The 14,641-nt window shown below is 43.2% G+C and overlaps 1 protein-coding gene across 1 annotated transcript in view; it reads right to left on the bottom strand.

The window, feature by feature from the left end:
• The window catches only part of clybl (citrate lyase beta like), a 52,687-nt gene that overhangs the window by 11,840 nt on the left and 26,206 nt on the right, over nucleotides 1–14,641 (bottom strand). Inside the window, exons 2-3 of the mRNA XM_047602045.1 lie at nucleotides 11,426–11,639; nucleotides 869–1,057 (exon numbers count right to left, since the gene is read on the bottom strand). Of these exons, the coding sequence (XP_047458001.1) occupies nucleotides 869–1,057; nucleotides 11,426–11,639 (403 nt within the window). The remainder of the gene's footprint in view (nucleotides 1–868; nucleotides 1,058–11,425; nucleotides 11,640–14,641) is intronic.

Below are 14,641 nucleotides of genomic sequence, written 5' to 3'. Positions count from 1 at the left end.
CGACCGAAACTTCTTGCCTACTCAAGAATCCACGCAGACACATGGAAGGAAAAAAAAAGGCGAACATTCACAGCCGAAATGGCCGGTATTTCTAAGTGAACATCAATAAACTGTCTATGAAATAGTGGAGACGACGGACGGTGTCCTGCTTTCTTAGTACCAGAGAGTAAGCCATATGGAGCTGATCAGAAAGGTCTGCTTTAATGATGTCACTGTCTCCTGACCTTTAGGGCTTGACATCTGTACGGCACTGCCTTTTAGGAAGCCAGAGAGATAGACGAGGATAGAGAAACACCTCTTAACTATTGCAAAGATCCAATTTGTAAATTACATTCAGTCAAAATCAGATATTTCCAATACACTAAGACCTCAATAACTGCCTTTAATGCTTTGCAAATGTAATGCACATCTATGGCATACTGAGAGCTATAAAAAAAAAATGACTGAGTTAGTTCTTAGGCACAAACTGACATGGTTCAGATGAGCACCAGTGGCAGAAGGCGCCATTGTGTTCCTGCAGAAAGCTATCTGGCCTCTGAAGCTCTAAGAAATGTCATCTGTTTCTTGAGCAGCAGCCAAGAAAAACAGCCCATCTGTCCGTGACAGTCCTGACACAGGGATCGATTCCGCCCCCCCCTCTCCTTTTTTTTTTTTTTTTAACTGGGAAATGGAAAAGTTTGTTATGACTGCTTTGAAGATTCCCGAGGTTTCTTCTTACTTCACGAGTTTGTGTAAGAAGCCCAGAGGTGGAAGAGAGAAATGTCATGGGCATTTTTTTCCCCCCCTTTTGGTTTTGTTTCATTTACATCAGAAAAAGAAAAAAAAAAAAAAGAGTGATTCTATAAGAGACTGATGATTTGGAGCTCACCCACTGCACTTCCTGTGTGTCCTCCACTTTGGGCAGCATGATGGCAGGAGGGAGAACTTTAGCCTGCAGAATGACCTGAAGGTCGGCCTCGGCTAAGCCACTGGACACCGAGTTCACCCTCACACACTTCTCTGTCCGGCCCAGGTCCAGTTCTTCCAGCATCCTGGGAATGGTCTCCCTGGCTTCTGTCTAACGAAAACACAAAACATGGAGTCGCTTAGGGTGCTGCAAAATGTGCATTCAACACAACAGGTATCCCCTGCATGCGTAAATATCATAAAAAGTTCCACAAACAGTAGAGAAACATTAATAATTTGTGTTGGGTCGATTCAGCGTGTACATAAACGTCACAAATTACATCCACGCGATGAAAAAATAATGTAAGATTGCAAAATTGCAACACAAGCCCATTTTCTTTCCAGGAAACATTGCATTATAACGTGTAATGACAGCAGGCGCCTGACAAAGCACACGTCAGTTTGGACTGCGAAACGTCAGGGAGAACAACAAACATGTTTAGGAAAAGAAAACATGGTGAAATAACATACAACATACATTTGCGCTCTCACTTCATGGTAGCGCATTTATATACAGTTTTCAGCGAAACCAGAAGCAGCTCAGTCAACTTTGTTCTCTCAACACGGGCACGGTACGAGCCGAGCAGGAAGGGAGAAGAGGAGGTTGAAGGAAAAAAAAAAACAACAAAAAAGAGAAAAAATCAAAGAGAAGCCTACTACACTCCCAACTTCTATCCATAACACAGTAGCACACGCCGCTATATTCAAACCAGATGCTGGGCTACAGGAATGGAGAGAAAGAGGGATGGAATGGGGAGAGAAGTCAGGCTACGGGGAGAGGAGAGAGGCACTGTGGGAGAAATGTGGTCTGAGTTAAGCAGCATGAGGAAACGGTGGCTTAGGAGTTGTCAGCTCAGATCAGAGGCAGGAGCCTTTGAGTGGTTGTGTGTGTTTGGTGATGCTCGGAATGAGATTTTTTTTTTTTTTTTTTTTTTTTAATATAGCGAAAAGTTTGGACACACCTTCTCATTGAATTTAATGAGACGCTGTGTCCGAACTTATGACTAATAGTATATGTTTAAAGAAAAATACCCTCCACCTGATGCTAGTTGCCAGGAGATGCTAAAAAGATGCTAATTCGTGAAATAAAACATTGGTCATCAAAAAAAAATAAAAAATAAGGATGATGGATGGTGGAGAACATGGCAGCATGCCATATGTGATGTGCAAAGGTTTCGCGTTTACTGCTCAGTCACCGCATATTCTGCAAGTGCATGAAAGAGAACCAATAGACGGGTATTACACGGAGAGCCCATACATCACAACCTCTTGTAAAAGCTAGAGTGGACTCAACATAGGATCAGTTGTTTGAGAGCTTATGGGTCCTCTCAAGGGTCACGAGACTAAACAAGCCTTGCTCTGATCTCCTGGAATGCAGAACTGTATTTGATATTGCGAACACCCTTCCAGTATCAATAAAATATGGTATCAATGTACATATCAAAAGATTTTCTCGGATTTAATAGGGGTCAGGAGCGGGCTGGGCTGCTGTGTGTCATCCATGTCTGCCGTTTGCCTCGTCGAATGAGACAAGGGGGATTGTCACACCATAAGAGGAGAGCGCTGTGATCTTTGACTCTTACTGAAGTTTGGCTCCCTCTTTCTCTTTCTTACCGTGGCTCTCATAAGCCAGGGGAGACCTGTAACTGTATCGAGGTAACTTAAAACGGATGGAGCGATTTACGCAGCCATAACTCAGTATTCATAAACCTGCTACTTGGTGGATAAAATTCTGTCTGTCCTTGTGCAGTTCCCGGTGACTGGAGAAAATTGATCTATGAGAACGGCTGGCCGCTCCGGAGCGCACGGAGTCACGTTGATCCCCGACCAAACTAAATAAATATAGATCCAGAAATGATCAAAAAGCATGGTTTATATCACTCACAGATCAAACGGACAGGAGAACTCCAACCTCCTGCTCCAAATTCAGCCTGACTCACTGGCGGCCTGCATGTATAAAATTCTTTTAATGTAACCAGAGATCGCTCTTTGCTCTTCGCAAAGGATTGTCTCCTGCACTTTTCTCCTTTAGAAACAATATTTCTGAATCCGTGATGCCAGGAATGGCTAAGGAGACGGCCAGGTCACCACGCACTCTTTGCTTTTATCTACCCCTTTTTAGATTTCTGCCTAAAGAGACAGAGAGATTATTCTGCCGAACACCTTGACCCCTATGGGCTCCGCTACTCCAAGCTTGAATAAAGCCCTTTGAAAAGAAGATATTTTACATTAATAGACAGCCATCCAACAAGTTGCTTCAAAGCTCCCTCCCCAATCACCTGGTGTCCCATGGAGAGCTCACCCCAACGTCAGCTCCATCTCCTCTTTGATTCCCTCCATCATCCTCATCATTAGAGGCTGACACGCAGGCAGGCGAGCTCGCGAGCACTCGGCCGGGCGGGCAGGGACGTCGAACGCATAGATGCACATGAGAAGCTTTTCAAGTGCAGAGAGGCTGACCTTCCAGGAGAGCGAGGGCAGCTTCTTAACACACAGCCTGAGCCTTGACGCTCAGGATCCTACAGAGTGCTGTGTATATGTGACACAGCATGGCTGCTGCCTTGTAGACACCACATCAGACCGGAGCGTCCAAAGTGATGTGTGTACAGGCCACAGCGGGACCGACTTCCTCACCGGCATCAGATCATGGTTGTCCGGCCCTTCTGTCATGCCGCTTAAAACAAGCAACATCAAACTTCGCCTCTGGACAAACTACGTGTGCAGACACACTCTGTCCCTCCGTTCAGTGGGAATTACCTCCCAGGATAGCTACAATACTCACTGGACAGAAATGGCGGCAGTGTCTATCTGTGAAATGCATTTCATGGAGCGTGGATGGAATTAATCTGTCTGATAATGCAACAATTGTATGTACGGTATCAGTATCCTGGGAAGCAACAAAAGAGGCAGATGGCATAAATTAGGATAATTCACAATATTAGCAATCGGTGTCATTCTAAAAACTTGCATGTGCATCGCACCTTTTATCACTGATATAGGGCCTTCAAACGGCAGAGTGCTGTATCTTTATTCTAAAAGTGTAATATGTACATAATTCCATGCGCAGAGTGGGAGATCATGAGTCACAATGAGCATAGCTGTGTGTCTACTTTCTTTTTTTTTTTTACCTTTTAAGAGCTGGCGTTTTGCACCCTGCTGTGCAACTCGTCATGCCATTTAAAATGAGCTGTAGACTCTCGCAGGTGAAGGCTGCCTGCCTGAAGTGTGACTCTGTATGCATTTGTTCGTCTGTCTTTGTCAGTAAGCGTGTCTCGGTGTGTGTGTGTGTGCGTGTTGGGCTTCAAGTCAACGTGGATGCGTTTTGACAAGTGACATGCCGCACTCCGGAAAGCCGGAGTGAGATGACTGACTAATTCAGGCTACGCTGATAACTGAGACGTAGCAGAAGGAGATTCAGGCCTTCACTCTGTCAGTCGGGAGGCACACTGTGTTTATCCGCTATCCTGTCAGGCCCCGCAACAAGACATAACTAGCAGGATAGCGGAGGAGGAATTTGTACATCATCAAACCTGCTTGTCATAGTTGGCCAAAACTGACAGCCCGAGGTGGAGAAACAGCTAGTTATTACACAGTACTTATACACTTTAATTAGCCATGAAAGATCTCATTACAGCTCTTTGGTTACAGTTCATTACAAGCTGCATTCTAATGTTTTGGGGGAAATTAATTTGTGTAACCGTTTTGTAGGAAAAACAGAAGAGCCTTAGGCTCATTGTTCACCATCTGTAGGATGTACTGTATATGCTCTATTTTTCGCGTAATTAAATGTAGACGTTTTGTTCGCGTGCGTGATGTTTTTGTTTTGTAGCTTCTTGCACATCTGTCCACCGACAAAATGTTGCACTAAGACTAAAAGATTCATAACAATAGTGCAGGACATTATAGGACGCTCTCCATTGGCATCCAGTAAAAGAAAACAAAAAAAATAAACGTTTGTCAATGCTTTCATTACTTGACCTATTTAGTAAAATGTGTTCTGGTACGTAATTCTTAACATGTTGAAGTCTATAGCTTGCCTACGCACTTCACAAACATCTTATTTTCTCATTTATTATCATCACACCCCTGAAGCTCTCCATAAGCCAACACCTTCTACCCTCAGCGACCTCCTCTACTGGCACACGCTTTTCCAAGGACTGTGCTCATCTAATGGCAACCTGGAACTTGTACTGCGAGTTGTCGGTTAGTGTGTGTTGAGATTTGCCACTTCTGTACCAAGTATCTTTGATGGATCAGTCATTTTGTCTGTGAATGAAGCGGCCGAGGGGTTTAAAGTTGGCTAAACCATTGAGCTTTAAAGCCTGGACAGGGCAAAGATGGCTAAATCTGGTTTAGCCCAAAGAAAATTATAGAAAATATGAACAGAATATAAATCTTGGCAGTTCTTTGTGAGGATTCGGTCAATCCGAGTAAGGTGCAAACAAGACAGAGAAGGTGTGAAATCTAAAGTAAACTGCAAATATGTGTCTTGAGGACAAATATAAATATTGAAACTTATTACAAAATTAGTCATTTAGAGTGTACATAAAGTCTAGTGAATCCTCTTTTAAGTGAATTGATATGATTTATAGAAATGAATGCTATCTTCTCACTCCGTTTCATTCACTATTTTAGTTAAGAATATAGAAGACAATTTGGAAAGGGGGTTCAAATATCTTGCAGAGATCTGATTACCTTAACACGTGGATATTTCTATTGCAAAATCAGAGATGCAGTTCTGCTTATTTTCCCCACCTCGTGTGCTCACATCTGCTAGATTCCTCTCCTCCTCCCATTCTTTCATGCTTTACCTCTCCTTGTACGCCCCTCCATCATCACTCCTCCTCCTCCTCCTCCGACTGAGGTTACTCTCAGAGAGCTGGGTGTGTTGTTCAGCCCACGTAGCACAGAGTAGTGCGGTCTGTGGCTGCCAGTGAAAACACAAGAGTGTAACAGGATAATACGAGAAAGAGAGGACCTCTCTATTCCCCATCTCAGCACTTTCTGAAGTCTCACTCAGCCTCAGTCTTCGCCCTCAACAGAGTTGCTACACAAGCTTTTGTCAATCCAAATGTAATCTGTGACATCTATGAAAAGAAACAAAAAAAATATTTTAAATCCCCTCCACATTCCTACGCAATGAAAGCTAATCACAGCACTGTCATCACTCTCCCATGCACCCTGACCCCTTGTTCGCCCACGGTGGCCTCCCGAAGGACTCCAATCGATACTTGACACATGATACTTAAAGCACACACAACCTTACCGTCTGTGACAGACAGTAAGGTTGGGAATGGAAGGTCTTTCTGATCTGGGTCTATTTTATGGCTGAGCGCCTCACATCCCGTTTGTGAGTCTTGGCAGCCTGACTGGGAGTTTCTCTGGAGTCTCTGGAGTCCTGTGAGGTGTTGAGCACACACACAAGCACAAGCACATACAGGGAAGTAAACACACGGACATATAATACACACCGAATGTTCGGCATTCATAATTCAGCAGGTTAAAGTTATTTCCCAGGAGCACTTTCCGTCAAGAGTTTATTCATTTGAATCAGCTTAAAAGAGAAAAAAAAAAAGGGGGGGGATCTTTCAGTGCCCGCTGGTATAATGTTGAGCGCTGAACTGAGGTCACGTATCAGGTGACAGTTGGCTGCATAATTTATGTTAAGTTGAAAATCTCTGGTGTCAAGACACAGTTTATGCATAGACCGTAGCTCATGTTGATGGACAACCAACCAAAGGTAATAGACCGTAATAATGTCATCCAACTGCTCTCACTCAACGTGCAAAGGTCCATCGCCAGACCTGTCATTAACAGTGGTAATGACAAGGAATGAATTAAGAAAACGTGACCACTCTATGAATTAAACATTATGATATAGGCACTTTTTGGTCACTCGAGAGACGAGAAAGGCATACTTTAAAAAAAATAAAGGACAACTTTCCAGTGACAGGTAATTGTAAAAGCCTCTCTGTAACTGGTAAAAGTTTGACAACAAGACTCTTGGACAGCTTATTAGACAAAAAGCAAAGTTTCTGCTACATGGGTTCCATGACACTTTTACATCATCATCCACCTACGAATAAATACGACTCATGAACCGTTTCTCCGGTTTGTCTCGATCGTGACAGCTTCACATTTCCCCTCATTTTTCAGCCTTTATGTTACTTTACAGTTTAATATTTTGCAGTGCTCTCTTGTGCAACTTGAAAGATTAATTATTCCTCGGGTCGTCCCGCAGCTGTGGTCCGATGGCTATAGGCGTCGATTTGAGGCCGCACAGATACTAGTTCGACTAAAATCTACACGGCGGTGCCTTGTGCAACCACCTGACCCCCAAAACTACTCCCCAGGCGCTGCAAGCATGGCTGCACACCGCTCCAAAGTGTGCTCACTACTCTTTGTGCCAGCATGAATGGATGGGTTAAACGCAGGGACGACCGAATTAGCCCAAGAGGGATCAATGAAGGATAATCATTATTATTATTCCAATACTAGTATCTCTGTCGGGCCCATTACTGTGATTGTGAACTCAGAAAACAGTTCAAATTAGTTATTTCAACAGCTGATAAACCCAAAAGAAGGAAAAGGAGGTGGGCACGGGTTAGCGATCAACTAATTTCCAGCACTAACAAGTGGTCCAGGTTCTGCAACACAGCGAAGTGAATGCAGGACACTGCTCCTCTGAATTTTACTTGACTGACGTACAGTGAGCTACCAACCGTAAAAATCTGTATATACTTAAGTGTGTGTGCGTGTATATATTTGTGTCTGTGTGTGCACTCCAAGGATTGTGTGCATGTTTGTGCTCTGCATGTCTTGTGTGCATTTGCAGGCGCGTGCTGGTGCGCGAGAGGCGCTCCCCGTTGTGTCGGCCGCGCCACTATGCCATCTGGAGAGGAAATCGAGTGTGAAGTACAGTATAGTTTGGGACCAAGCTCCGTGGCAGCGGCTCAGCAGTTAGTTCATTAGTTCCAAACTTCCAGGGATTAGGAGTGAATCTCTGCGGCAGGGAGGCAGGGGGGAGTCACGGAGGATGGAGGGACCCATGTGGGGAAAAAAAGAGGGGGGAAAAGAGAAACTCCAGGAGGAATACTGGACCAAAGGGCACTAAGAGACAGAGACAGAACATGAGGGAGAGAGAGATAAACAATCTTAACCCTGAGGACCCAGGAGAGGGGAGATGAGCGAGCGAGGGGGACAATGAAAGAACAAGACAGCGAGGGAGAAAGGAGGAGAGGACAGGTGTAGCCGTCAGTTCCGCTCCGGGGTTTCAACCTGCCCTCCCTCTTCCTCCACCCCACTGATCATACAGATATGATGATATGTGTAAGAGTGTTAGAGCAGTCAGCCTTGTCTTCCCTCCCCTCTCTCCTCCCCCTTCTTCTCTCCCCTCTGGGTCTGTGGCGACAGTTAGCGAGCTCTGGGAGGCTCCTACCCTTTACTCCCTTTCTTATCTCCCTACCTCTCAAGCAGCTACCATTACTGCCAAGATGGAGTGCAGACATTTTTGGAGTCAAAGTGGCAGGCAATTAAAGCAGGCACTCCCGGATTTCAATTTTCAAGGGGAGGGGGGCGGACTGACCTTCATCGCGTACCTTTTTGTCATGAACATCCTTCCCTGTTTTAGGGTGAAGGTGAACGATAATGAAAAGAATACATTAATGAACACATAATAGAGGGGAGGTGGTGGGCAGTGGACCCATTTACGGCCTATTCATGCATACCTAGTAACTAACCTCACATTTCACCTAATCTATTGTCGGCTTCACCAAAACAGTGGTACTGGATGGCATTTAGCGAGGCCGGTCTTTGCTTTGCTCCCATTAGACATGCATTACGAGGCTTTGAAATATTGTCGAGGCCTGGCATGTCTTGGCAAACCCATAGTGCCGACTGTGCAGTTGTCATGGTGAATATAATCGCAGCTAGGGTATACAGTGTAGAAAGTGTCAGCGCAAACACACTCGCATTGCAAACGCTCACCCATTTAAAGATCAGCTGGTCCCAGAGCAGATCATAAACTGAATTAATACAAAAAAAAAAAAATGTTAGGGGTAACGTTTTAGATAAGACATTTTGTTGTATGTTTACAAAGCTTCCTGAAAATGACTCCCACGGTTGCAAAATATGTGTCGGTTCTTCAGTTCAGCTGGGTGTTTTCTTTGACATCACGACGCAAAGCCTCCCCTGCAATATCTGCATCTAATTTTCATAAAGTGCCACCATTTAATGTCTATACATTACATTTATTTGGCGGATGCTTTCGGCACACAGGCTTGCAATTAAAGCAATTGTAAAGTGGGTACTCTGGGCTCACTGTGAGCCATTAACGCAGATCTTTTAACATTAATGGTGGATGGGGATAGAAAAATGTAACCGTTTGAAACATTTGGCGTGTAAATGGAAAGACTTCACTGAATTGATTTAATGTCTCCTAGTGCTGCATTGAGCTTTTATTTTCTAAACGATAACTGAAGAGGGACTAAAGTTGTCTCAAAACTGCTGTAATTGCGAATGTGTCATCACACCCTCAAAACGCACAGGGCACATTCATGCCAACCTGTAGGTATTCTGTGTTGATGTACATAACTAGATAAAATAATCCTAAAGAACTATGAAATAATTTCATAAATTATGAAATTAACAGTCCTGTCAGACACTTTACAACCATCTAAATATTCAATTTCAATTAAATTCTAGATTTAACGAGTCTGAATTTCCCAGCAAGGGCACCCCAACATAAATATAGCCTCACATAACGTTTTGTCAGAATGGCATTTCATACGAAGCATTCACAAAATCCTGTTTCTCCTCTAAAGACATATTGGAATGACATTTTCTAAACACTCAGTTAAAAGTTTAACAATTATTAACCCAAACTGATTTCAAACCAGAAATAAATATCCTGAAGACAAATTGCCTTGGTAGTTTTCCAAGAAACCTCCATCACACACACACACACACACACACACACACACACACACACACACACACACACACACACACACACCAGAAGCACTGTTTATCCAACAGGAAAAAATATCATCTTAAGAGAAGGTATAAGTACACAACAACCCCCATGGATTTCCAATTGCCACAGAGGAGAAAGACACCGAAGAGTGTGGGAAGTGATGAAAGGGTGCCAGTAGGGAAGGTGCATTTTGTTATTGAGTAAATAACTAATTTTTATATTACACAGCACGACCTAAAAAACACATAATAGGTTACAAGATTTCTGCACACAGCGCTGGAAGCCGACATATCAAAAAGTGGCTGTAATCTGTTCTGTTGCCAAGCGTTACTTTGTACAGTACGGTGATGATGTAGCTAGCTGAAGGAAGGAGAACGCGATGGGATTATTAGGCAGGGAACTACTGAGGTACAAACTACTATCTTCCAGAATTTAATATTAGTATTTTGCTATGCATTACACAAAGTGCTCCTGATGGAAGACATAGTGGTAATCCCACCGTGAGACATTATTCTGCATGTTAAAGGAATGGATCTACCCTGTAGCTAATGTAATTTCTCCCTTCATTTATATCAGCATACATCAGAGCCATGGTGCAACCTGCCGGTGAGTTACTAAGTGAAAAGAGCCTTTAAAAAAAAAAAAAAAAAAAAAGAAATGAAAAAAAATAATCGTGTACGATTTCAAATTCACAATTTAAAAAAAAAAAAAAAAATGTTCAAGTCAGAAAAAAATAGCTTATGTGTGAAATGAGTGGGCTGGTGAAAGAAGTGCGTGGGTTGCAGCAGTATTTAAACAAAAGAACACTTCTGTTTAATTGCTTGTACGATGGAGACGTGGACCTGTCACATGCTGACAGCGCAAGAGTGCGTCCAGCATCTGACTTCTTCCCGAGCCTGAATGGGCTGCATTCCTCTCCACATTTTCCCCTTAAACACATAATAAAGACAGAAGCTCTGACATCCACCAACACCATCACAGGGTCACAGTTTTAGCCTGTCAGTCACACAGGCCATCATCTCATTGTCTTTGTGTGCTACAGGAACAGCCTCCAGCCATATCAATCATCTTTATTATCATGACTTAAAAACCTTTGTTAGTTAACTTTTTAACCGGGCCCCTTCTTTATCCCACTCTCCAATCACAATTTCATGGGCAGTTCAGAAGGGCCAATGGGGAGGTTGTGTGGGCAGGAGGAGAATGCTTTTAACCTGCTGCATCTGGTGCTTTCCCACTGCTCGCCCAGTGGGACGTGGTCACCTTGTTTTAAATGACTCTGATGGGGGGAACCGCTGCCTTTATACTCTAATAATGGGGTGAAATGTGCTAGTTTTAAACATCTCACTTAGGTTGCTTTCCTTTCAGTGATTAAGACCAAGCACCTGTCTGAAGGAGAGGAGGTGGAATTAAAATCATTCGGCATCCCACCGCACTCGTTCTGCGTGTTCCTCGCCGACCTGCCCGCGCAAAGCTGCATTTCCCTTATACGTCTGCGTATTTATGTACCTTTTTGCTGAGGGCAACGCCATCCTCGCAGTCCAACACAGCGCAGTCGACGTCCAGCGAGGCTAGCTTCTTCAATTTGCGCTCATCATTGCCAGGGCAGTAGAGAACTGCCCTGCGGGGTATGTAGTGCAGCGAGGAGCCTGCAGAGTGGTGGTGATGACGCCATGCTTCGGGATACAACCGCCAGACTGTGGGCAAGAGCCAACCGCGCTCCCTGTCAACACAGATATGCACATACATAAACAGAGGGTGGCATATGGACACACACACACACACACACATACACATATATATATATGCCTTTGTGTACAGCACAGATATACACAACAATCAGGATAGGGTGAATGCACAAGTACACGTCTTTGGTGCATATGCTACTCACGAGCACACACAGTATCAATACAGGGCTAAGGGCAATGAATAATTAAAGGTTGTTGCTGCATTCATAATATCTACAGTATTTCTATTACACACCGACATGCAGAAGGAGGCAGCTTCCAAGAGTGAAAGTCTGGAAACATTTCATTTTGGGAGTTCTGTTTGCCCTTCAGCTGTTCACTGAAGTGAATGAGAGACGCTGACCTGCACTTTGGCGCTCTTTGTTGAGAACAAACTCACCCAAACACTAAGGCACTCATATGCTAATGCTGCCACACTGCCGAATATCCAGGCAGGGGCAGAAAGTGAATGAGTGCGGTTGTCAGTGGTTGTTTAGAGCTGAGTCAGGGGGAGAAAAGTGCGCCCGTGTTTCCTGAGCCCAATTTCCAATTACTTAAAACTGTTATTTTTTTTGTAATTCTGCTGTTTTAGTCACATATTGCTCAAGTGCTGAAGATGTGCAGCTTTTAGGATGTCGTGATTTGCTATTTCAGTCACAAAGTATAATTGTAATAAAAGATACATATAGTAATAACTCATTTAACATTACCAAGAAGGTAATGTTAAATGAGTTTTTTTTATCTTAGAAAAAAACGCAACAAACTGTTTTATTGTCCAAGCGAGCAAAGGAAAAGCAACACAAAGCTGCTCCATTTTCACAGCCTAAAAATATAAAGGGTGACAAGTACAGGGATTACTACACAATGAAGTATAACGCAGATTAACACCCTGCTCATCATGATCTCTACATGCACACCCAGTTGTGTTGTCAATGGTTCGCGCACAAAGTCGGCGACAAAAAGGATTAACGCTGGATTGCGCAGCCTCTTCCTTATATGCGCACACCCACACGACTGTCACAGCTTAATATTAGTTTCCATCAATCCGGCTCCTCAAACAATTGATATTAATAAACGGCTTAAATGTTTAGGATCAGATATATCTAATTACAGCGGGAAACAGATTCCCCCACCGCTAACGCTCTCTGGGCATCAGAAGCCCTTTGAGGCATCTTATTGGTGATAGTGTCCTTATTTGCCTGAGGAAGGCAAAAGAAAAAAAAGGCAAGAGAGGGGATATCCCCTCTGTTAAAAGAGGGGGCCGAGTTATTCGCTTTTCTCGTCTTCTGCTCTCCAAAGAAGCTAAGTGACTTCAATAGCCACTTAATCCTGTCAACTACGCTTCCGCATGCCCTCCAGTCCCAATAAGGCCTAATCTACGCTGAGATGCTGCAGCCGTAGCAGGCAGTTAAAACTAATTCACAATGCTTCAAGCATTTGAGCTCTTCCAGGCATAGAATTCATGCAAATTGTTGGCCGGTTAAAATACAGAGAGCTCACTGTAATTTGAGGGACAAAAAGCTACAGGTCCAAAACGAGGAAGGGGGGGATGAGGAGAAGAAAAGCCACTACCAGAATTAAAATAGTGGCTATGCAGACAAAGGTGGGAGTGAAGAGTGGTAGGGTGGAAAGGGAGCCGTTAAGACCTAAATGAAATCAGACTATTATGTGAGTAGTGCTCAAGGAAAATTGTTAAAAGGCCATACTTAGTGCCCACTTAAAATGCAAATATATTATAATGAAATTGAACTACAAATAGATGAGTGCAGTATAAGAACAGGTTTCATTGTGAAGGAGGAAATGAACTGGAGGTGCCTCCATGCTAGCTCCAGTCAACGGGGAGGCAGAGGTCAATGACTGAAATCAAAATCAATATTCATCTTGTATCCTGTCTTTAGCTGAACTTAGGAGGTCTCAGTTTACAGATAACTAATGGGTCAAGAAGGGACGTGGCAGCTTTTCTCCATGAAACATGGAGTGATTTAAGGAGTCCAACATGTGTTAGAAAGCATTCTGGGCCCCATACATTATAATGTGTGAAGGCACGAACAGTGGAGCAGACCTCAGCTCAGACTTCCTTTACTGTACACTTGAAAAAAAAAAAAAAACTATTGTTGTCATGATTGTGAAATAAGATGTAGCTTGGCTTTACACTTTAGCGATTTACTACTGCTCTGGTGAAATGTAAATTATTGCTGGAATCACTCAGTTGAAATAATGGCTGCATTTGTGAATTCCAGTTGACAAAATGCTTACAATTAAGAAGCTGGCACGTTGTTTGTTTTGCATTTTCATTTGAAGGATGATTCTTTTTTTTTTTTTTGACCAACCTTTACATTGCAGCGATCCCTCATTCTATTCTTTCTTAACTGTACGTGGAATTTTTTTCTGCAACGAGGCCACAATTGTCATCGTCGTTTTTGTACTTTTATTCCCCTGAATGACTCATTTACAGAAATTCTTTTCTCAGCTGCAGACCATTCTTCTCGGGCAAATGAAAAAAAGCCAAATGCTCCGATGCAATTAATATGTCCCCAGATCTAAAATTATATCAGCGGTATATCACGGAAGCCTAATGTCGCAAAAAAAAATATGAGGAAACTCAGGGAACAGGAAAAGGCTTAGTGGTAAAGTTGGAGCGTTTATTGAAATAATACGAACCAAATCTGGACTTTGTTTGATTAACGTGGTCCTGGACTTTGGCTTTTTATGAGAAATTTGTTGTTCGATGTAAAATAACAACTTAAACGGTCTGGAAACCATAAATATTATAGACTTGAGAAAGCCTTTGACTAATGGGGATCCATCCGGACGTGGGTAACAAATGCACACGTCGCTTGTGTATACTACATGCAATTTGGATATTTCTGTTCACATCATCCCACATCTGGTTCACATGTTCTCGTTATTAGATCAATATACGAGTCTTCTACTTACTTAAACAGTCCCCGAAGTACCATATGCACCCATGTTACCAATTTATTTTCCTGGGTTATGA

Source organism: Mugil cephalus, chromosome 12, assembly GCF_022458985.1.
Source record: "Mugil cephalus isolate CIBA_MC_2020 chromosome 12, CIBA_Mcephalus_1.1, whole genome shotgun sequence".
In the NCBI taxonomy this organism is placed as follows: Eukaryota; Metazoa; Chordata; class Actinopteri; order Mugiliformes; family Mugilidae; genus Mugil; species Mugil cephalus.
Note: the sequence above shows the minus strand (reverse complement) of the source record. Positions and strands in the feature narration are given on the sequence as shown.